Below are 21,564 nucleotides of genomic sequence, written 5' to 3'. Positions count from 1 at the left end.
GCCTGGGACGGAGGGAGGGAGACAGAGAGAGACAGAAGACAGCCTGTTAGTAGGGAGGGAGACAGAGAGAGACAGAACACAGCCTGGGACGGAGGGAGGGAGACAGAGAGAGACAGAAGACAGCCTGGGACGGAGGGAGGGAGACAGAGAGAGACAGAACACAGCCTGGGACGGAGGGAGGGAGACAGAGAGAGACAGAACACAGCCTGGGACGGAGGGAGGGAGACAGAGAGAGACAGAACACAGCCTGGGACGGAGGGAGGGAGACAGAGAGAGACAGAAGACAGCCTGGGACGGAGGGAGGGAGACAGAGAGAGACAGAACCCAGCCTGGGACGGAGGGAGACAGAGAGAGACAGAACACAGCCTGGGACGGAGGGAGGGAGACAGAGAGAGACAGAACACAGCCTGGGACGGAGGGAGGGAGACAGAGAGAGACAGAACACAGCCTGGGACGGAGGGAGGGAGACAGAGAGAGACAGAAGACAGCCTGGGACGGAGGGAGACAGAGAGAGACAGAAGACAGCCTGGGACGGAGGGAGACAGAGAGAGACAGAACACAGCCTGGGACGGAGGGAGGGAGACAGAGAGAGACAGAACACAGCCTGGGACGGAGGGAGGGAGACAGAGAGAGACAGAAGACAGCCTGGGACGGAGGGAGGGAGACAGAGAGAGACAGAAGACAGCCTGTTAGTAGGGAGGGAGACAGAGAGAGACAGAACACAGCCTGGGACGGAGGGAGGGAGACAGAGAGAGACAGAACACAGCCTGGGACGGAGGGAGGGAGACAGAGAGAGACAGAACCCAGCCTGGGACGGAGGGAGGGAGACAGAGAGAGACAGAACACAGCCTGGGACGGAGGGAGGGAGACAGAGAGAGACAGAACACAGCCTGGGACGGAGGGAGGGAGACAGAGAGAGACAGAAGACAGCCTGTTAGTAGGGAGGGAGACAGAGAGAGACAGAACACAGCCTGGGACGGAGGGAGGGAGACAGAGAGAGACAGAACACAGCCTGGGACGGAGGGAGGGAGACAGAGAGAGACAGAACACAGCCTGGGACGGAGGGAGGGAGACAGAGAGAGACAGAAGACAGCCTGTTAGTAGGGAGGGAGACAGAGAGAGACAGAAGACAGCCTGTTAGTAGGGAGGGAGACAGAGAGAGACAGAAGACAGCCTGGGACGGAGGGAGGGAGTAAGAGATGGAATACTTACAGGGAAGGCTAGACTCATGCCCAGTAGACATATCCAGATCAACACTATCCTCATGATCTGTTAATAGACCAACAGTTATAGTAGTTAGATTAACTAACAGACCAACAGTAATAGTAGTTAGTTTAACTAACAGACCTGTTAATAGACCAACAGTAATAGTAGTTAGTTTAACTAACAGACCAACAGTAATAGTAGTTAGTTTAACTAACAGACCAACAGTAATAGTAGTTAGTTTAACTAACAGACCTGTTAATAGACCAACAGTAATAGTAGTTAGTTTAACTAACAGACCTGTTAACAGACCAACAGTAATAGTAGTTAGTTTAACTAACAGACCAACAGTAATAGTAGTTAGTTTAACTAACAGACCAACAGTAATAGTAGTTAGTTTAACTAACAGACTAATAGTAGTTAGTTTAACTAACAGACCAACAGTAATAGTAATTCGTTTAACTAACAGACCAACAGTAATAGTAGTTAGTTTAACTAACAGACCAACAGTAATAGTAGTTAGTTTAACTAACAGACCAACAGTAATAGTAGTTAGTTTAACTAACAGACCAACAGTAATAGTAGTTAGTTTAACTAACAGACCTGTTAGCAGACCAACAGTAATAGTAGTTAGTTTAACTAACAGACCAACAGTAATAGTAGTTAGTTTAACTAACAGACCAACAGTAATAGTAGTTAGTTTAACTAACAGACCAACAGTAATAGTAGTTAGTTTAACTAACAGACCTGTTAGCAGACCAACAGTAATAGTAGTTAGTTTAACTAACAGACCAACAGTAATAGTAGTTAGTTTAACTAACAGACCAACAGTAATAGTAGTTAGTTTAACTAACAGACCAACAGTAATAGTAGTTAGTTTAACTAACAGACCTGTTAACAGACCAACAGTAATAGTAGTTAGTTTAACTAACAGACCTGTTAACAGACCAACAGTAATAGTAGTTAGTTTAACTAACAGACCTGTTAACAGACCAACAGTAATAGTAGTTAGTTTAACTAACAGACCAACAGTAATAGTAGTTAGTTTAACTAACAGACCAACAGTAATAGTAGTTAGTTTAACTTACAGACCAACAGTAATAGTAGTTAGTTTAACTAACAGACCAACAGTAATAGTAGTTAGTTTAACTAACAGACCAACAGTAATAGTTGATATGACCAGGCCTCTTCAGCAACAATCTGAATGTTACAACTCCAAATTACTTAAAAGGTGAACGTTTAAAGCAAACCGTTTTGTTTTCTCCTAATTAATCTCCGTCCTGTTTTACCTGATGCTCAGCTGAAAGTCTTTAGTTTTAGACTACAGATACAGAATACTGCTGCTGGTCCCCTATCGAGGTTTATTTAAACTCACACGTCACACCTGATCAACCAATCAGAACTCCTCTCAACCTTGATCAACCAATCAGAACACAGATAGGACAGGAAACGCATCACAGTCCACTCCTTCGTTCCTGCGGTTAGTTGTTCTGAAATCTGTGGTTTGGCGGTGTTAATAAACTCCTGAACAGATGTTTGGTTTCAAAATGTTTTCATTTAACAGCGTTGTTTTATTACACAACTATTTTATTCTGAGACAGTTTATCGGACAGGATATTTCTACATAATGACGTCTGGGGATGAGATGTTGGGTTCAAACCGGGGATGGACCTTTCCTTCACCCCTGGAGTGGTCTTCTCCTCTCCTCCCCTGTTCCTTCCCTTCTCCTCTGGAGTGGTCTTCTCCTCTCCTTCTCCTCTGGAGTGGTCTTCTCCTCTCCTTCTCCTCTGGAGTGGTCTTCTCCTCTCCTCCCCTGTTCCTTCCCTTCTCCTCTGGAGTGGTCTTCTCCTCTCCTTCTCCTCTGGAGTGGTCTTCTCCTCTCCTTCTCCTCTGGAGTGGTCTTCTCCTCTCCTCCCCTGTTCCTTCCCTTCTCCTCTGGAGTGGTCTTCTCCTCTCCTTCACCCCTGGAGTGGTCTTCTCCTCTCCTTCACCCCTGGAGTGGTCTTCTCCTCTCCTTCTCCTCTGGAGTGGTCTTCTCCTCTCCTTCTCCTCTGGAGTGGTCTTCTCCTCTCCTTCTCCTCTGGAGTGGTCTTCTCCTCTGGAGTGGTCTTCTCCTCTCCTTCTCCTCTGGAGTGGTCTTCTCCTCTCCTTCTCCTCTGGAGTGGTCTTCTCCTCTCCTCCCCTGTTCCTTCCCTTCTCCTCTGGAGTGGTCTTCTCCTTCTCCTCTGGAGTGGTCTTCTCCTCTCCTTCTCCTCTGGAGTGGTCTTCTCCTCTGGAGTGGTCTTCTCCTCTCCTCCCTTGTTCCTCTCCAGGAGGTGTTATGTGGTCCGTGGTCTTCTTCTCCCCTCCTCCCTTGTTCCTCTCCAGGAGGTGTTATGTGGTGTGTGTGAGACTAGGACAGGGTCGGGACCTAGCTAGACTGCGGGCTTGGTTTATAGGACCGTAGAGAAGGAAAAGGCCCCCGCTGTCTGTGTCTGCTTCATATTCACCCTCTCCAGCACCACCCCAAACACCAACGTGTTCATTAACATGGAGTGTTTCTTCGTTTAATAGTACGGAGGAAGATGACGTGTTTACCGTGACGTCAACCAATTAGTGGACAGTTAGGAGGAAAAATCACACAAAACACAACAATGATGTCGTTGAAAATGAAGTTGAAATGTTATTTGTTGTTGTGTGTGTGTGTGTGTGTGTGTGTGTGTGTGTGTGTGTGTGTGTGTGTGTGTGTGTGTGTGTGTGTGTGTGTGTGTGTGTGTGTGTGTGTGTGTGTGTGTGTGTGTGTGTGTGTGTGTCTGTGTCTGTGTCTGTGTCTGTGTGTGTGTGTGTGTGTGTGTGTGTGTGTGTGTGTGTGTGTGTGTGTGTCTGTGTCTGTGTGTGTGTGTGTGTGTGTGTGTGTGTGTGTGTGTGTTACGTAAGTCACTCGGCCAGTGTTTTATTGTGGAACACTTTATTTACTAGTAAACATGAAAAACACAACAGTTAAATGAGAAACACGTAGAAAAGCACATATCAGATAAAAAGGTACTAATGCAGTCCTACAAGCTCCAGACATAGTATGACATTTGGCTCTGTCTCTCTCTTTCTCTCTCTCTCTCTCTCTGTCTCTCTCTCTCTCTCTCTGTCTCTCTCTCTCTCTCTCTGTCTCTCTCTCTCTGTCTCTGTCTCTCTGTCTTGTTCTCTCTCTCTCCTCTCCTCTCTCTCTCTCTCGCTGCCTAGCTGGTACTAGAGTCACTGCCGTTATTTGTCTTTGGAGATTGATTCACTTGAACTTTTAGAATCACTTAGAATCACTTGAGTTGCTTGAATCACTAGAGTCACTTGAATTGCCAGAATCACTTGAATCGCTAGAATCACTAGAATCGCTAGAGTCGCTAGAATCGCTAGAGTCGCTAGAATCACTTGAGTCGCTAGAATCACTTGAGTCGCTAGAATCACTTGAGTCGCTAGAATCGCTTGAGTCGCTAGAATCGCTAGAATCACTTGAGTCGCTAGAATCACTTGAGTCGCTAGAATCGCTTGAGTCGCTAGAATCACTTGAGTCACTAGAATCACTAGAATCACTTGAGTCGCTAGAATCGCTTGAGTCGCTAGAATCACTTGAGTCGCTAGAATCGCTTGAGTCGCTAGAGTCGCTGGAATCGCTTGAGTCGCTGGAATCACTTGAGTCGCTGGAATCGCTTGAGTCGCTGGAATCGCTTGAGTCGCTGGAATCACTTGAATCGCTAGAGTCGCTGGAATCACTTGAATCGCTAGAGTCACTTGAATCGCTAGAGTCACTTGACTTGGAGGAATCGCTTGAATCACTAGAGGTGTTAGAGTCAACAGAATTGCTTGATTTGGAAGAGTCGTTTGATGTGGAGGAGTCATTGTGATCTGTCGGGTCTTTCCCGGTATGCGATTCACTGCCGGGTGAGTCCCTCTGCATCCCATAATCACCAAACTCCTCCCCTAGCAACCGGGCCTCACTATAACCAGGAAGAGTTTTATAGGACATTGTCAGCTCCTCTGTGATGTCATCGCTGGCGATGTCATCAACCTTGAGACTCCGCCCCCTCCTCACGTAAGCAGGTCTGGGAGAGGGGTCACTGTCCTGTACTCTGGTTGGTTGAGGGAATGTGGTAGGCGTGACTACCGGAAACCCTTCTAAGGCGAGACCCCGCCCTTTTCTACTGTCCTGGCCAATCCGGGCTGAGCTGCTGTCTGGGTCCTCTCCTCTCTCTTCACCCTCTCCTATACCCCAGGGGCTGACGCCAGACAGGGGAGAGGCCTGCCACTGCAACACACACAGACAACAGGTTATGGTAAATCGTTTAATACTCTCTCTCTCTCTCTCTCTCTGTCTCTGTCTCTGTCTCTGTCTCTGTCTCTCTCTCTCTCTCTCTCTCTGTCTCTGTCTCTGTCTCTGTCTCTCTCTCTCTCTCTCTCTCTCTCTCTCTCTCTCTGTCTCTCTCTCTCTCTCTGTCTCTCTCTGTCTCTCTCTGTCTCTCTCTCTCTGTCTCTCTCTCTCTCTCAAAGCTGTCGTTGAGTGGTAGTGATGTCATCTCCTCTCAGAAACTGACATCAGCTACTCTGTCTGGACCTACTACAGGAGGAGAGATCTTCATCACCATCCTCATCATTCTCACCATCCTCATCCTCATCATCACCATCTTCATCATCACCATCTTCATCATCATCATCACCACCACCATCTTCATCATCATCATAATTCTCATCAGTATCACCATCATCACCATCCTCATCATCATCATCATCATCATCCTCATCATCATCATCACCATCTTCATCATCATCACCATCCTCATCATCACCACCATCTTCATCATCATCATCATCCTCATCCTCCTCATCACCCTCATCCTCATCATCACCATCATCACCATCATCCTCATCTTCATCATCAGGGTACTAACCGGCAGGCTGTTCACAGATGCAGTCCAGATCAGCAGAAGCAGTTTGATCTTCATCATGTTGTCTCTCACGGTCCTGTAACATGTTCATCAGTTGAAATGTAGTCATACCTGGATGACAACAAGGTCCCTCCAAATGAAGAAAGGAGAAGAGTGGAGGAAACAGGTAACAAGAGGAGGAGAGGAGAGGAGAAGAGGGGTAAGGGGAGGAGGAGAGGAGAGAAGGGGGGTAAGGGGAGGTGGAGAGGAGAAGAGGGGTAAGGGGAGGAGGAGAGGAGAGAAGGGGGGTAAGGGGAGGAGGAGAGGAGAAGAGGGGTAACGGGAGGAGGAGAGGAGAGAAGGGGGTAAGGGGAGGAGGAGAGGAGAAGAGGGGTAACGGGAGGAGGAGAGGAGAGAAGGGGGGTAAGGGGAGGAGGAGAGGAGAAGAGGGGTAAGGGGAGGAGGAGAGGAGAGAAGGGGGGTAAGGGGAGGAGGAGGAGAGGAGAAGAGGGGTAAGGGGAGGAGAGGAGAAGAGAAGAGAGGTAACGGGAGGAGGAGAGAGAAGGAGAAGAGAGGTAAGGGGAGGAGGAGAGAGAAGAGGGGTAAGGGGAGGAGGAGAGAGAAGGAGAAGAGAGGTAACGGGAGGAGGAGAGAGAAGGAGAAGAGAGGTAAGGGGAGGAGGAGAGAGAAGAGGGGTAAGGGGAGGAGGAGGAGAGGAGTAAGGGGAGGAGGAGGAGAGGAGAAGAGAGGTAACGGGAGGAGGAGAGGAGGAGAGGAGAAGACAGGAGGAGAGGAGAAGAGAGGAGGAGAAGAGGGGTAACAGGTGGAGGAGGAGAGGAGGAGAGGAGAAGACAGGAGGAGAAGAGAAGACTTACCTGATGGTGTCACCTTCCTGGTCTTCTGGTAACCTTGTGGTTTAAAGGACTGTGTGTGGTTGTGGTTGGCTATTTAAACTCTTGAAGTAAAACACACACACACACACCTGTGGTCACACCTGCTGCGGTGAATCTCACTTTATAATTGCCCGTCTGTCTGAATAAATATACCGTCACTCCTGATACCATAGAATTACTCTGGGAGACATTATATACTATACTCTGGTCCTCCAGGAGAATGGTGTTCTGGCCGCTATATTTAGAATACTGTGTGTGTGTGTGTGTGTGTGTGTGTGTGTGTGTGTGTGTGTGTGTGTGTGTGTGTGTGTGTGTGTGTGTGTGTGTGTGTGTGTGTGTGTGTGTGTGTGTGTGTGTGTGTGTGTGTGTGTGTGTTTGTGGGGTAAGTACAGTTTTCAGCTGTGTATGATAGGGTCAGTGTACAGGCCAGTGATTCAAGCTATTATAGCGCCAAGCCTAAAATAACACATTCACAGACACACACTGTATCTTCCGGATTATTGTGGTAAACAGAGTGGTTGAGAGAGCGCTGTAATAACTCTACTGTGTGTTCCTATGGTGGCATGACATCACCACAAATATTCCTGACAGACAGACAGCCGACAGGCCGACAGACAGGCAGGCAGACAGACAGACAGGCCGAGACAGACAGACAGACCGAGGCAGACAGGCCCAGACAGGCCGAGATAGACAGACGACAGACAGACAGACAGACAGACACAGACAGGCCAGACAGACAGACAGGCCGAGACAGACAGGCCAAGACAGACAGACAGACAGACAGACAGACAGACAGACAGACAGGCCAAGACAGACAGACAGACAGACAGACAGACAGACAGACAGACAGACAGACAGACAGACAGACAGACAGACAGACAGACGAGACAGACAGGCCGAGACAGACAGACAGACAGACAGACGAGACAGACAGACAGACAGACAGACAGACAGACAGACAGACAGACAGACAGACAGACAGACAGACAGACAGACAGACAGACAGACAGACAGACAGAGACAGACAGACAGGCCGAGACAGACAGACAGACAGACAGACAGACAGACAGACAGACAGACAGACAGACAGACAGGCCGAGACAGACAGACAGACAGACAGGCCGAGACAGACAGACAGACAGACAGACAGACAGACAGACAGACAGACAGACAGACAGACAGACAGACAGACAGACAGACAGACAGACAGACAGACAGACAGACAGACAGACAGACCGAGACAGACAGACAGACAGACAGACAGACAGACAGACAGACAGACAGACAGACAGACAGACATGAGGAGTGGAGAAACACGTGGTGAGTTATGAGTGTGGTTTGTTCTCCAGTCTCATCCTGTAACAATACAACTCCCTCAAACAGTTTCCTGTTGATTTCTACCAAACAAATGTACACTGGACAAAAAAATATAAAACACAACAATTTCAACCATTTCACTGAGTTACAGTTCATAGAAAGGAAATCAGCCAATTGAAAATAAATGAATTAGGTCCGAATCTATGTATTTCTCGTGACTGGCCCAGCCAATCTTGATTTGCCACACCTGTCAGGTAGATGAATTATCTTGTCAAAGGAGAAATGCTCACTAACAGGGACGGAAACACAATTGTGACCAAAATTTGAGAGAAATAAGCTTTCTTTTTGTGGAACATTTCTGGGATTTAAAAAAAATGTATTTCAGCTCATGAAACATGAGACCAACACTTTACAATGTTGTGTTTTATGTCCATTCAGGTCCCGTGTGGCTCAGTTGGTAGAGCGTGGTGTTTGCAACGCCAGGGGGTTGTGGGTTCGATTCCCACGGGGGGGACCAGTACGGAGAGAAAAAAATGTATGAGATGTATGCATTCGCTACTGTAAGTCGCTCTGGATAAGAGCGTCTGCTAAAATGACTGAAATGTAATGTTCTAGTAACCTGCTATCTCCTTCTCTCTCGGTCCTCTCATCTGAGGAAAAACAACAATCTCTATCAAGTTTTTAATCATCATATTCAGTCAATATATACTGAGAACACACACAAATACTTATAAATACATTACAAACACACACACACATATATATATATATTCCCAGTAATATAGAAGGCTTACTGTACTATCCAGTAGATACATAGACCATGTTAGGAGATATACTCCATTATACTGATGTCCTGCTATAGATGAATATAGGTCACATTATCTTATACATAATATATTGTATAGTCACACTCTACATGCTTGGATATATGTTAGTATATGTTCCACTGGAATATATATTTTATATATTATAATACTGAATACATGACTGAGGATAACATGTCTGGAACTAAAGCTGGTTATCCACCGCTACACGTATACCTGGGTCTCTCTCTCTCTCTCTCTCTCTCTCTCTCTCTCTCTCTCTCTCTCTCTTCTCCTTCCCCTCTCTCTCTCTCTCTCTCTCTGTCTCTCTCTCTCTCTCTCTGTCTGCTCTTCTCTCTCTCTCTCTCTCTCTCTCTCTCTCTCTCTCTCTCTCTCTCTCTCTCTCTCTCTCATCTTCTTCCCCTCTCTCTCTCTCTCTCTCTCTCTCTCTCTCTCTCTCTCTCTCTCTCTCTCTCTCTCTCTCTCTCTCTCTCTCTCTCTCTCTCTCTCTCTCTCTCTCTCTCTCCCTCTTCCCCTCTCTCTCTCTCTCTCTCTCTCTCTCTCTCTCTCTCTCTCTCTCTCTCTCTCTCTCTCTCTCTCTCTCTCTCTCTCTCTCTCTCTCTCTCTCTCTCTTCTCTCTCTCTCTCTCTCTCTCTCTCTCTCTCTCTCTCTCTCTCTCTCTCTCTCTCTCTCTCTCTCTCTCTCTGTCTCTCTCTCTCCCTTTCTTCTCCTTCCCTCCTTCCCTCCCTCTCTTTCTCCTCTCCTCTCATTAACCCAGTCCCAGTACTCTCTCTCCTCTCATTTCTTTAACCCCAGTCCCAGTTCTCTCTCTCCTCTCATCTCTTCCTGGTCTGGCCACATTATCAAATCATCTCCATGCTGGTTGCCAGGAGAATCGTCCCCCAGGTCAAAGGTCAGTTCGTTGCTATGGCAGACGGTGTCACCCCTACAGCCTGTGAGAGGGATCACCACCCCACCCGCTGTCCCACCCCCAACTCTACCTGTCCCACCCCCTAACACACCTGTCCCACCCCCTAACTCACCTGTCCCACCCCCTAACTCACCTGTCCCACCCCTAACCCACCTGTCCCACCCCTAACCCACCTCTCACTCACCCCCAACTCACCTGTCCCACCCCTAACTCACCTGTCCCACCCCCTAAAATACCTGTCCCACCCCCTAACCCACCTCTCAACTCACGTCCCAGCTCACCTGTCCCACCCCCTAACTCACCTGTCCCACCCCCTAACCCTCCTGTCCCACCCCCTAACCCACCTGTCAACTCACCTCCCACTTCACCTGTCCCACCCCCTAACCCACCTGTCCCACCCCCTAACCCACCTGTCCCACCCCCTAACTCACCTGTCCCACCCCCTCATGCACCTGTCCCACCCCCTAACCCACCTGTCAACTCACACCCTATCCCACCTGCTGTGAGACACCTAACCCCACCTGTCGCTCCACCCATCACAGTCAAGCGACGACTCCTCAGGTAATGGCTGAAGGCAGACAGCCAATTCTGGTAAAGAGAGAGAACACAGTAAATGTGTGTGTACCTGCAGTGGTGTCTAGCCTTTGCATTTGTATGTCTCAGGCTACGTGTCTGTTTGTCCCTGCTTACGTGTGTGTGTGTGTGTGTGTGTGTGTGTGTGTGTGTGTGTGTGTGTGTGTGTGTGTGTGTGTGTGTGTGTGTGTGTGTGTGTGTGTGTGTGTGTGTGTGTCTCTGCGTGTGTGTGTGTGTGTGTGTGTGTGTGTGTGTGTGTGTGTGTGTGTGTGTGTGTGTGTGTGTGTGTGTGTGTGTGTGTGTGTGTGTGTGTGTGTGTGTGTGTGTGTGTGTGTGTGTGTGTGTGTGCCTCTCACTCTGCGTTGGTTCTCCTCACTACCATGGCTGTCATCCTGTGTGTCTCCGGCCAGGTTAACAGCAGTCCTGTCCTGAAGCATGTCGGTGTGGGAGTCACTGTTACTGATGCTGAGACTCGGACTGTCCTCTGACGTCTAGGAGGAACAGAGAGAGAGAATTACTACTACTGTTACTGCTGCTGTTACTACTGCTGTTACTGCTGCTGCTGTTACTGCTGCTGTTACTGCTGCTGTTACTGCTGCTGTTACTACTGCTGTTACTACTACTGTTACTGCTGCTGTTACTACTGCTGTTACTACTGCTGCTGTTACTACTGCTGTTACTACTGCTGTTACTACTACTGCTGTTACTGCTGTTACTGCTGCTGCTGTTACTGCTGCTGTTACTACTGCTGTTACTGCTGCTGTTACTACTACTGTTACTGCTGCTGTTACTACTGCTGTTACTACTGCTGCTGTTACTACTGCTGTTACTACTGCTGTTACTACTACTGCTGTTACTGCTGTTACTGCTGCTGCTGTTACTGCTGCTGTTACTACTGCTGTTACTGCTACTGTTACTACTGCTGTTACTGCTGCTGTTACTACTGCTGTTACTACTGCTGCTGTTACTACTACTGTTACTACTGCTGCTGTTACTACTACTGTTACTACTGCTGCTGTTACTACTGCTGTTACTACTACTGCTGTTACTACTGCTGTTACTACTACTGTTACTACTGCTGTTACTACTGCTGTTACTACTGCTGTTACTACTACTGTTACTACTGATGTTACTACTGCTGTTACTACTGCTGTTGTTACTGCTGTTACTACTACTGCTGTTACTACTGCTGTTACTACTACTGTTACTACTGCTGTTACTACTGCTGTTACTACTACTACTACTGTTACTACTGATGTTACTACTGCTGTTACTACTGCTGCTGTTACTGCTGTTACTACTACTGCTGTTACTACTGCTGTTACTGCTGATGTTACTACTGATGTTACTACTGCTGTTACTACTACTGTTGTTACTACTACTGCTGTTACTACTGTTACTACTGCTGTTACTACTGCTGTTACTGCTGTTACTACTGCTGCTGTTACTACTGCTGTTACTACTGCTGTTACTACTGCTGTTACTACTACTGTTACTACTGATGTTACTACTGCTGTTACTACTGCTGTTACTACTGCTGTTGTTACTGCTGTTACTACTACTGCTGTTACTACTGCTGTTACTACTGTTACTACTGCTGTTACTACTACTGCTGTTACTACTGCTGTTACTACTGCTGTTACTGCTGTTACTACTGCTGCTGTTACTACTGCTGCTGTTTCTACTGCTGTTACTACTACTGCTGCTACTACTGCTGCTGCTACTACTGCTGTTACTACTACTGCTGTTACTACTGCTGTTGCTACTGCTGTTACTACTGCTGTTACTACTGTTACTACTGCTGCTGTTACTACTGCTGTTACTACTGTTACTACTGCTGCTGTTACTACTGCTGTTATACTGCTGCTGTTACTACTGCTGTTACTACTGCTGTTACTACTGCTGTTACTGCTGCTGTTACTACTGCTGTTACTACTGCTGTTACTACTGCTGTTACTGCTGCTGTTACTACTGCTGCTGTTACTGCTATTGCTGTTACTACTGCTGTTACTACTGCTGTTACTACTGCTGTTACTGCTGCTGTTACTGCTGCTGCTGTTACTACTACTGCTGTTATTACTGCTGTTACTGCTGCTGTTAGTACTGCTGTTAGTACTGCTGTTACTACTGCTGTTACTACTGCTGTTACTACTACTTTTACTACTACTGTTACTACTGATGTTACTACTGCTGTTACAACTGCTGTTACTACTACTGCTGTTACTACTGCTGCTGTTACTACTGCTGCTGTTACTACTACTGCTGCTGTTACTACTGCTGTTACTACTGCTGTTACTACTGCTGTTACTACGACTGCTGTTACTGCTGCTGTTACTACTGCTGCTGTTACTGCTGCTGCTGTTACTACTGCTGCTGTTACTACTGCTGTTACTATTACTGTTACTACTGCTGTTACTACTGCTGTTACTACTGCTGCTGTTACTGCTGCTGTTACTACTGCTGCTACTACTGCTGTTACTACTGCTGCTGTTACTACTACTGCTGTTACTACTGCTGTTACTGCTGCTACTGTTACTACTGCTGTTACTACTGCTGTTACTACTGCTGTTACTACGACTGCTGTTACTACTGCTGCTGTTACTGCTGCTGCTGTTACTACTGCTGCTGTTAATACTGCTGTTACTATTACTGTTACTACTGCTGTTACTACTGCTGTTACTACTGCTGCTGTTACTACTGCTGCTACTACTGCTGTTACTACTGCTGCTGTTACTACTACTGCTGTTACTACTGCTGTTACTGCTGCTACTGTTACTACTGCTGTTACTACTGCTGTTACTACTGCTGTTACTGCTGCTGCTGTTACTGCTGCTGCTGTTACTGCTGCTGCTGTTACTACTGCTGTTACTACTACTGCTGTTACTACTGCTGCTGTTACTACTACTGCTGCTGTTACTACTGCTGTTACAACTGCTGTTACTACTGCTGTTATACTGCTGCTGTTACTACTGCTGTTACTACTGCTGTTATACTGCTGCTGTTACTACTGCTGTTACTAATGTTACTACTGCTGCTGTTACTACTGCTGTTACTACTGCTGTTACTACTGCTGCTGTTACTACTGCTGTTACTACTGCTGTTATACTGCTGCTGTTACTACTGCTGTTACTACTGCTGTTATACTGCTGCTGTTACTACTGCTGTTACTACTGCTGTTACTGCTGCTGTTACTACTGCAGCTGTTACTGCTATTGCTGTTACTACTGCTGTTACTGCTGCTGTTACTGCTGCTGTTACTACTGCTGTTACTACTGCTGTTACTACTGCTGTTACTGCTGCTGTTACTGCTGCTACTGTTACTACTACTGCTGTTACTACTGCTGTTACTGCTGCTGTTACTGCTGCTGTTAGTCCTGCTGTTACTACTGCTGCTGTTACTACTGCTGCTGTTACTGCTGCTGCTGTTACTACTACTGTTACTACTGCTGTTACTGCTGCTGTTAGTGCTGCTGTTAGTACTGCTGTTACTACTACTGCTGTTACTACTACTGCTGTTACTACTGCTGTTACTACTACTGCTGTTACTACTGCTGTTACTACTACTGTTACTACTGATGTTACTACTGCTGTTACTACTGCTGTTACTACTACTGCTGTTACTACTGCTGCTGTTAATACTACTGTTACTACTGCTGTTACTACTGCTGCTGTTACTGCTGCTGTTACTACTGCTGCTGTTACTGCTGCTGTTACTACTGCTGCTGTTACTGCTGCTGCTGTTACTACTGCTGTTACTACTGCTGCTGTTACTGCTATTGCTGTTACTGCTGCTGTTACTGCTGCTGTTACTACTGCTGTTACTGCTGCTGTTACTGCTGCTGCTGTTACTACTACTGCTGTTACTACTGCTGTTACTGCTGCTGTTACTGCTGCTGTTAGTACTGCTGTTACTACTGCTGTTACTACTACTGCTGTTACTACTGCTGTTACTACTACTGCTATTACTACTGCTGTTACTACTACTGTTACTACTGATGTTACTACTGCTGCTACTACTGCTGTTACTACTACTGCTGTTACTACTGCTGTTAATACTACTGTTACTACTGCTGTTACTACTGCTGTTACTACTGCTGCTGTTACTGCTGCTGTTACTACTGCTGCTGTTACTGCTGCTGCTGTTACTACTGCTGCTGTTACTACTGCTGTTACTACTGCTGCTGTTACTACTGCTGTTACTACTACTGTTACTACTGCTGTTACTACTGCTGTTACTACTGCTGCTGTTACTGCTGCTGTTACTACTACTGTTACTACTGCTGTTACTACCGCTGTTACTACTGCTGTTACTACTACTGTTACTACTGCTGTTACTGCTGCTGTTACTACTGTTGTTACTACTGCTGTTACTACTGCTGTTACTACTACTGCTGTTACTACTGCTGTTAATACTACTGTTACTACTGCTGTTACTACTGCTGTTACTACTACTGCTGTTACTACTGCTGTTAATACTACTGTTACTGCTGCTGTTACTAATGCTGTTACTACTGCTGTTAATACTACTCTTACTGCTGCTGTTACTAATGCTGTTACTACTAAGTCTCCTCTGAACAGTTAATGTTGAGATGTGTCTGTTACTTGAATTTATTTGGGCTGCAATTTCTGAGGCTGGTAACTCTAATGAACTGATCCTCTGCAGCAGAGGTAACTCTGGGTCTTCCTTTCCTGTGGCGGTCCTCATGAGAGCCAGTTTCATCATAGCGCTTGATGGTTTTTGCGACTGCACTTGAAGAAACTTTAAAAGTTCTTTAATTTTTCCGGATTGACTGACCTTCATGTTTTAAAGTAATGATGGACTGTCGTTTCTCTTTGCTTATTTGAGCTGTTCTCGCCATAATATGGACCTGGTCTTTTACCAAATAGGGCTATCTTCTGTATACCACCCCAACCTTGTCAAAACACAACTGATTGGCTCAAATGCATTAAGAATGAAATACATTTTTTAAACACTTTTTTGGTTACTACATGATTCCATATCTGTTATTTCATGCGTTTTGTCTTCACTATTATTCTACAATGTAGCAAATAGGAAAAATAAATAAAACCCTTGAATGAGTAGGTGTGTCCAAACTTTTGACTGGTACTGTAAGTATTCAGACCCTTTGCTATGACACTCGAAATTAAGCTCAGGTGCATTCTGTTTACATTGATCATCCTTGAGATGTTTCTACAACTTGATTGGAGTCCACATGTGGTAAATTCAACTGATCGGACATGATTTGGAAAGGCACACACCTGTCTATATAAGGTCCCACAGTTGACAGTGCATGTCAGAGAAAAAAACCAATCATCAGGTCAAAAGAATTGTCCGTAGAGTTCCTAGACAGGATTGTGTCGAGGCACAGATCTGGGGAAGGGTACCAAAACATTTCTGCCGCATTGAAGGTCCCCAAGAACACAGTGGCCTCCATCATTCTGAAATTGAAGAAGTTTGGAACCACCAAGACTCTTCCTAGAGCTGGTCACCCGGCCAAACTGAGCAATTGGGGGAGAAGGGCGTTGGTCAGGGAGGTGACCAAGAACCCGATGGTCACTCTGACAGAGCTCTAGAGTTCCTCTGTGGAGATGGAAGAACCTTCCAGAAGGACAACCATCTCTGCAGCACTCCACCAATCAGGCCTTTATGGTAGAGTGGCCAGACGGAAGCCACTCCTCAGTAAAAGGCACATAACAGCCCGCTTGGAGTTTGCCAAAAGGCATCTAAAAGACTCTCAGACCATGAGAAACAAGATTCTCTGGTCTGATGAAACCAAGATTGAACTCTTTGGCCTATGCCAAGCATCACGTCTGGAGGAAACCTGGCAACATCCCTACGGTGAAGCATGGTGGTGGCAGCATCATGCTGTGGTGATGTTTTTCATCAGCAGGGAGACTAGTCAGGATCGAGGGAAAGATGAATGGAGCAAAGTACAGAGAGATCCTTGATGAAAACCTGCTCCAGAGTGCTCAGGACCTCAGACTGGGGCGAAGATTCACCTTCCAACAGGACAACGACCCTAAGCATACAGCCAAGACAACGCAGGAGTGGCTTCGGGACAAGTCTCTGAATGTCCTTGAGTGGCCCAGCCAGAGCCCGGACTTGAACCCGATCTAACATTTCTGGAGATACCTGAAAATAGCTGTGCAGCAACGCTCCCCATCCAACCTGGCAGAGCTTGAGAGGATCTGCAGAGAAGAATGGGAGAAACTCCCCAAATACAGATGTGCCAAGCTTGTTGGTGCTTCATCAAAGTACTGAGTAAAGGGTCTGAATACTTATGTAAATGTGATATTTATTTTTTTCATAAATGTGAATTTCTTTCTAAAAACCTGTTTTTTTTTTTTGTCATTATGGGGGTATTGTGTTTAGATTGATGAGGAAAAAAGGTGTGAGCTTGAGAGGATCTGAATACTTTCCAAATTAACTGTAAGTCAGGATTGTGGATTAATGTTGTTGATCCATCCTCAGTTCTCTCCTATCACAGCTGTCAAACTGTAACTGTTTTAAAATCTCTATTGACCTGAAATCCCTGAGCGGTTTCCTTCCTCTCTGGCAACTGAGTTAGGAAGGACGCCTGTGTGTTTGTAGTGACTGAGTGTATTGATGCACCATTCAAAGTGTAATTAATAACTTCATCATGTTCAAAGGGATTTTCAGTGTTTTTTTTTTTTTTTTACCCATCTACCAAGGTGCCCTTCTTTTGAAAACCTCCCTCGTCTTTGTGCTTGAATCAGTTATTGTGCGCATATGCAATAACTCAATTCGCCTTTTCACTCCTAAACAACACAATTTAAAAAAAAAAAACCTTTGCAAAGGTTAAAGTCTACAAAACTTAGTTCACTCTGTTCATAACAGATTGTAGTTTTGGGAACAGAAAACTGTATTGCGATCAAATGTTTTTATCAATGAGAAAATATGCAGAATGTCAGCCAAAATCCATCTCCTTCCACCGCTAGGCAACTGGGATTCCTCTCATCACCATATTTGATAGTGAGTGGAAACGCTAAGTGGATGCTTCACATTTTGTAACGCCCTGGCCATAGAGAGGGTTTTTTTTAAAATTTATTTATTTTGGTTAGGCCAGGGTGTTACATTGGGTGAGCATTCTATGTTCATTTTTCTATGTTTTTGTATTTCTTTGTTTTTTTTGGGGGCCGTGTGTGGCTCCCAATCAGGCACAGCTGTAGTTCATTGTTGCTGATTGGGAGTCACACATAAGTAGCCTGTTTTTCCTTTGGGGTTTTTTGTGGGTGATTGTTTCGGTTTCGTTGTACCTGACAGAACTGTTGGCTGTCATTTTTGTTTATTTTGTTTTTTGTTTATTTTGTCAAGTGTTCTCTTTTTGTATTAAAATTCATTCCAGATGAACCGCCGCTGCACCTTGGTCTTTCTCTAACGACGGCCGTTACACATTTATACATCTGGTGATGTATCTGTCTCCTTGTTCTATCTATTATTGTACACTTGCAACTTATTATGTGAGTTGTTAAGCACATTTTTACTCCTGAATTTTTACTTGAAATTTTTATTTTAAATTCTACAGAATTTTTTTCATCTTTTATTTAATTTGCGAAAGTTTCTAAAAACATAATTCCGCTTTGACATTAAGGGGTAGATCAGTGGCACGAAAAACACAACGTTTTAAATTCAGGTTTTTATTAACGTAATAAATTGTTTAAATAAAAAGTGTGAAGGTCCTGTTTCATTATTTTATTATTTTATTATTATTATTTTTTATTTATTTTTTATTATTATTATTTTTATTTATTTATATTTTTTATTTATTTTTTATTATTATTATTTTTATTTTTATTTTTTTATTATTATTATTTTTCATTATTGGTTTCATTAATGTTGTTCTCACCATGTCTTCTGATGTGTCCTCTGGAGAGCTCTGGAACACAGACACATAACACTATATATATATATATATAAACAGTATACACACACACACACAACACTATATATATATATATATATATATATATATATATATATACACACAGTATACACACACACACAACACTATATATAAACAGTATACACACAGACACATAGCACTATATATATATATATACACACAGTATACACACACACACAACACTATATATATATATATATATATATATATATATATATATATATATATATATATACACACAGTATACACACACACACAACACTATATATAAACAGTATACACACAGACACAACACTATATATATATATATATATATACATACAGTATACACACACACCACACTATATATATACTGTATACACACAGACACACAAAACTATATATGTATACACACACTATACACACAGACACAACACTATATATATATATATATATATATATATATATATATATATATATACACACACACACAGTATACACACAGACACAACACTATATATATATATATACACACACACACACACACACACACACACACACACACACACACACACACACACAGTAAACACAGACACATAACACTATATATAAACAGTATACACACAGACACATAACACTATATATATATATAAAGCCCCTTTGAAATGAATTATTAGGAAGAGAAAGAGAGACAGAGAAAAGATGTGAGAGATAGAGACGAGAGAGAGGAGAGAGAGGAGAGAGAGAGGAGAGAGAGGAGAGAGAGAGGAGAGAGAGGAGAGAGAGAGAGGAGAGAGAGAGGAGAGAGAGGAGAGAGAGAGGAGAGAGAGAGGAGAGAGAGGAGAGAGAGAGGAGAGAGAGGAGAGAGAGAGAGGAGAGAGAGGAGAGAGCGAGAGGAGAGAGAGAGGAGAGAGAGGAGAGAGAGAGGAGAGAGAGAGGAGAGAGAGGAGAGAGAGAGAGGAGAAAGAGAGGAGAGAGAGGAGAGTGAGAGGAGAGAGAGGAGAGAGAGGAGAGAGAGGAGAGAGAGAGGAGAGAGAGGAGAGAGAGGAGAGAGAGAGAGAGAGAGAGAGGAGAGAGATAGAGGAGAGAGAGGAGAGAGAGAGGAGAGAGAGAGGAGAGGGAGAGGAGAGAGAGGAGAGAGAGATAGAGGAGAGAGAGGAGAGAGAGAGGAGAGAGAGAGGAGAGGGAGAGGAGAGAGAGGAGAGAGAGAGAGGAGAGAGAGATAGAGGAGAGAGAGAGGAGAGAGATAGAGGAGAGAGAGGAGAGAGAGATAGAGGAGAGAGATAGAGGAGAGAGAGGAGAGAGAGAGGAGAGAGAGAGGAGAGGGAGAGGAGAGAGAGGAGAGAGAGAGAGGAGAGAGAGATAGAGGAGAGAGAGGAGAGAGATAGAGGAGAGAGAGGGAGAGAGGGAGTATGTATATATATATATACAGTATACACACAGACACATCCTCCCTCTCTAACTCTCTCTCTCCCTCCCTCCCTCCCTCCCTCCCTCCCCTCCCTCCCTCCCTCCCTCCCTCCCTCCCTCACCTCTGATGAGTGGCTCTGGTCAGAGCTCTGGGACTCAGAGGAACTCGTGGCCTGGGTCTGAGGATGACAGATCAACAGAACACAGGTAAATACATTTACACCCAAAACTGAACTGAATAACTCCATAGGTGTTCCAGGGACGTGTGTGTACTGAACCTGGTTCCCTGGCAACAGTGGTAGTACAGGGACCTGTTGAGGTGAGGAAGAGGAACACAACCAGTGAAGATAGTCTGTTAGTTTACCTGGTTATCTTGTTCAGTGGTTCCCAAACTTTGCATCTAGAAAATGCAAGAAAATGAGAATTAAAACCTGTAGACTTTCCGCTAGCGGAACTCCTAGCCAACAGCCAATGGCATCGCACGGCGCGAATTACAAAAAAAACCAACTATAATACCACGATTAAATTTTTTTCAAACAATCAACTGTTTTACACCATTTTAAAGACAAGACTCTCGTTAATCTAACCACATTGTCCGATTTCAAAAAGGCTTTACAGCGAAAGCAAAACATTAGATTATGTCAGGAGAGTACCCAGCCAGAAATAATCACACAGCCATTTTTCAAGCTAGCATATAATGTCACATAAACCCAAAACCACAGCTAAATGCAGCACTAACCTTTGATGATCTTCATCAGATGACACGCCTAGGACATTATGTTATACAATACATGCATGTTTTGTTCAATCAAGTTCATATTTATATCAAATACCAGCTTTTTACATTAGCATGTGATGTTTCCCCCCCTTAAAAGATTTAGATGCACTATTGTAAAGTGGTTGTTCCACTGGATAAGAGCGTCTGCTAAATGACTTAAATGTAAATGTAATGTTCAGAACTAGCATACCCCCCGCAAACTTCCGGTGAATTTACTAAATTACTCACGATAAACGTTGACAAAATACATAACAATTATTTTAAGAATTATAGATACAGAACTCCTTTATGCAATCGCTATGTCCGATTTTAAAATAGCTTTTCGGTCGAAAGCACATTTTGCAATATTCTGAGTACATAGCTCGGCCATCATGGCTAGCTATTTTGACATCCGCCAACTTTGGGGTCACCTGAACTTAGAATTACTATTAGAAAAATTGGATTACCTTTACTGTTCTTCGTCAGAATGCACTCCCAGGACTTCAACTTCAACAACAAATGTTGTTTTTGTTCCAAATAATCCATAATTATGTCCAAATACCTCCGTTTTGTTCGTGCGTTCAGGTCACTATCAGAAGGGTAATGCGCGAGCGCATTTCGTGGCAAAAAATTTCTAATATTCCATTAACGTACTTAGAAGCATGTCAAACGCTGTTTAAAATCTTTGTATCTAGAAATGCAGGAAAATGAGCTTTAAACCAACTCGGTGAAATTAGTCACCTGGTCACCTGTTCATCTAGTTCACCTGGTCTACCTGGTCACCTGGTCTACCTGTTCATCTAGTTCACCTGGTCTACCTGGTCATCTAGTCACCTGGTCTACCTGTTCATCTAGTCACCTGGTCTACCTGAGGTACCAGCTCT

The 21,564-nt window shown here is 44.7% G+C and overlaps 2 protein-coding genes across 2 annotated transcripts in view; both read right to left on the bottom strand.

Annotated features, from left to right (window-relative positions):
• Positions 1-4,290: 4,290 nt before the first annotated feature.
• LOC106608393 (dentin sialophosphoprotein) lies at positions 4,291-7,138 on the bottom strand. The gene is made up of 3 exons (XM_014206304.2): positions 6,968-7,138; positions 6,117-6,189; positions 4,291-5,476 (listed from the first exon to the last, which is right to left on the bottom strand). The coding sequence occupies exons 2-3, from the start codon at positions 6,171-6,173 to the stop codon at positions 4,481-4,483; spliced, it is 1,053 nt and encodes a 350-aa protein (XP_014061779.2). The 5' UTR covers positions 6,174-6,189; positions 6,968-7,138; the 3' UTR covers positions 4,291-4,480.
• A 3,342-nt stretch (positions 7,139-10,480) lies between these two features.
• LOC123743715 (uncharacterized) overlaps positions 10,481-21,564 on the bottom strand; it is a 20,298-nt gene continuing 9,214 nt past the window's right edge. Inside the window, exons 7-11 of the mRNA XM_045721375.1 lie at positions 20,288-20,323; positions 20,046-20,102; positions 18,478-18,507; positions 10,966-11,100; positions 10,481-10,624 (exon numbers count right to left, since the gene is read on the bottom strand). Of these exons, the coding sequence (XP_045577331.1) occupies positions 10,481-10,624; positions 10,966-11,100; positions 18,478-18,507; positions 20,046-20,102; positions 20,288-20,323 (402 nt within the window). The remainder of the gene's footprint in view (positions 10,625-10,965; positions 11,101-18,477; positions 18,508-20,045; positions 20,103-20,287; positions 20,324-21,564) is intronic.

The sequence above is a fragment of the Salmo salar genome, chromosome ssa07 (assembly GCF_905237065.1).
Source record: "Salmo salar chromosome ssa07, Ssal_v3.1, whole genome shotgun sequence".
Lineage (NCBI taxonomy): Eukaryota > Metazoa > Chordata > Actinopteri > Salmoniformes > Salmonidae > Salmo > Salmo salar.
Note: the sequence above shows the minus strand (reverse complement) of the source record. Positions and strands in the feature narration are given on the sequence as shown.

Excerpts from the sequence above, each read along its gene's own strand:
- LOC106608393 (XM_014206304.2), bottom strand. The coding sequence starts at position 6,173 with ATGATGAAGATCAAACTGCTTCTGCTGATCTGGACTGCATCTGTGAAC. Across the intron at positions 5,477-6,116 it reads CATCTGTGAACAGCCTGCCG|TGGCAGGCCTCTCCCCTGTC; the intron begins GTTAGTACCCTG and ends TGTGTGTTGCAG.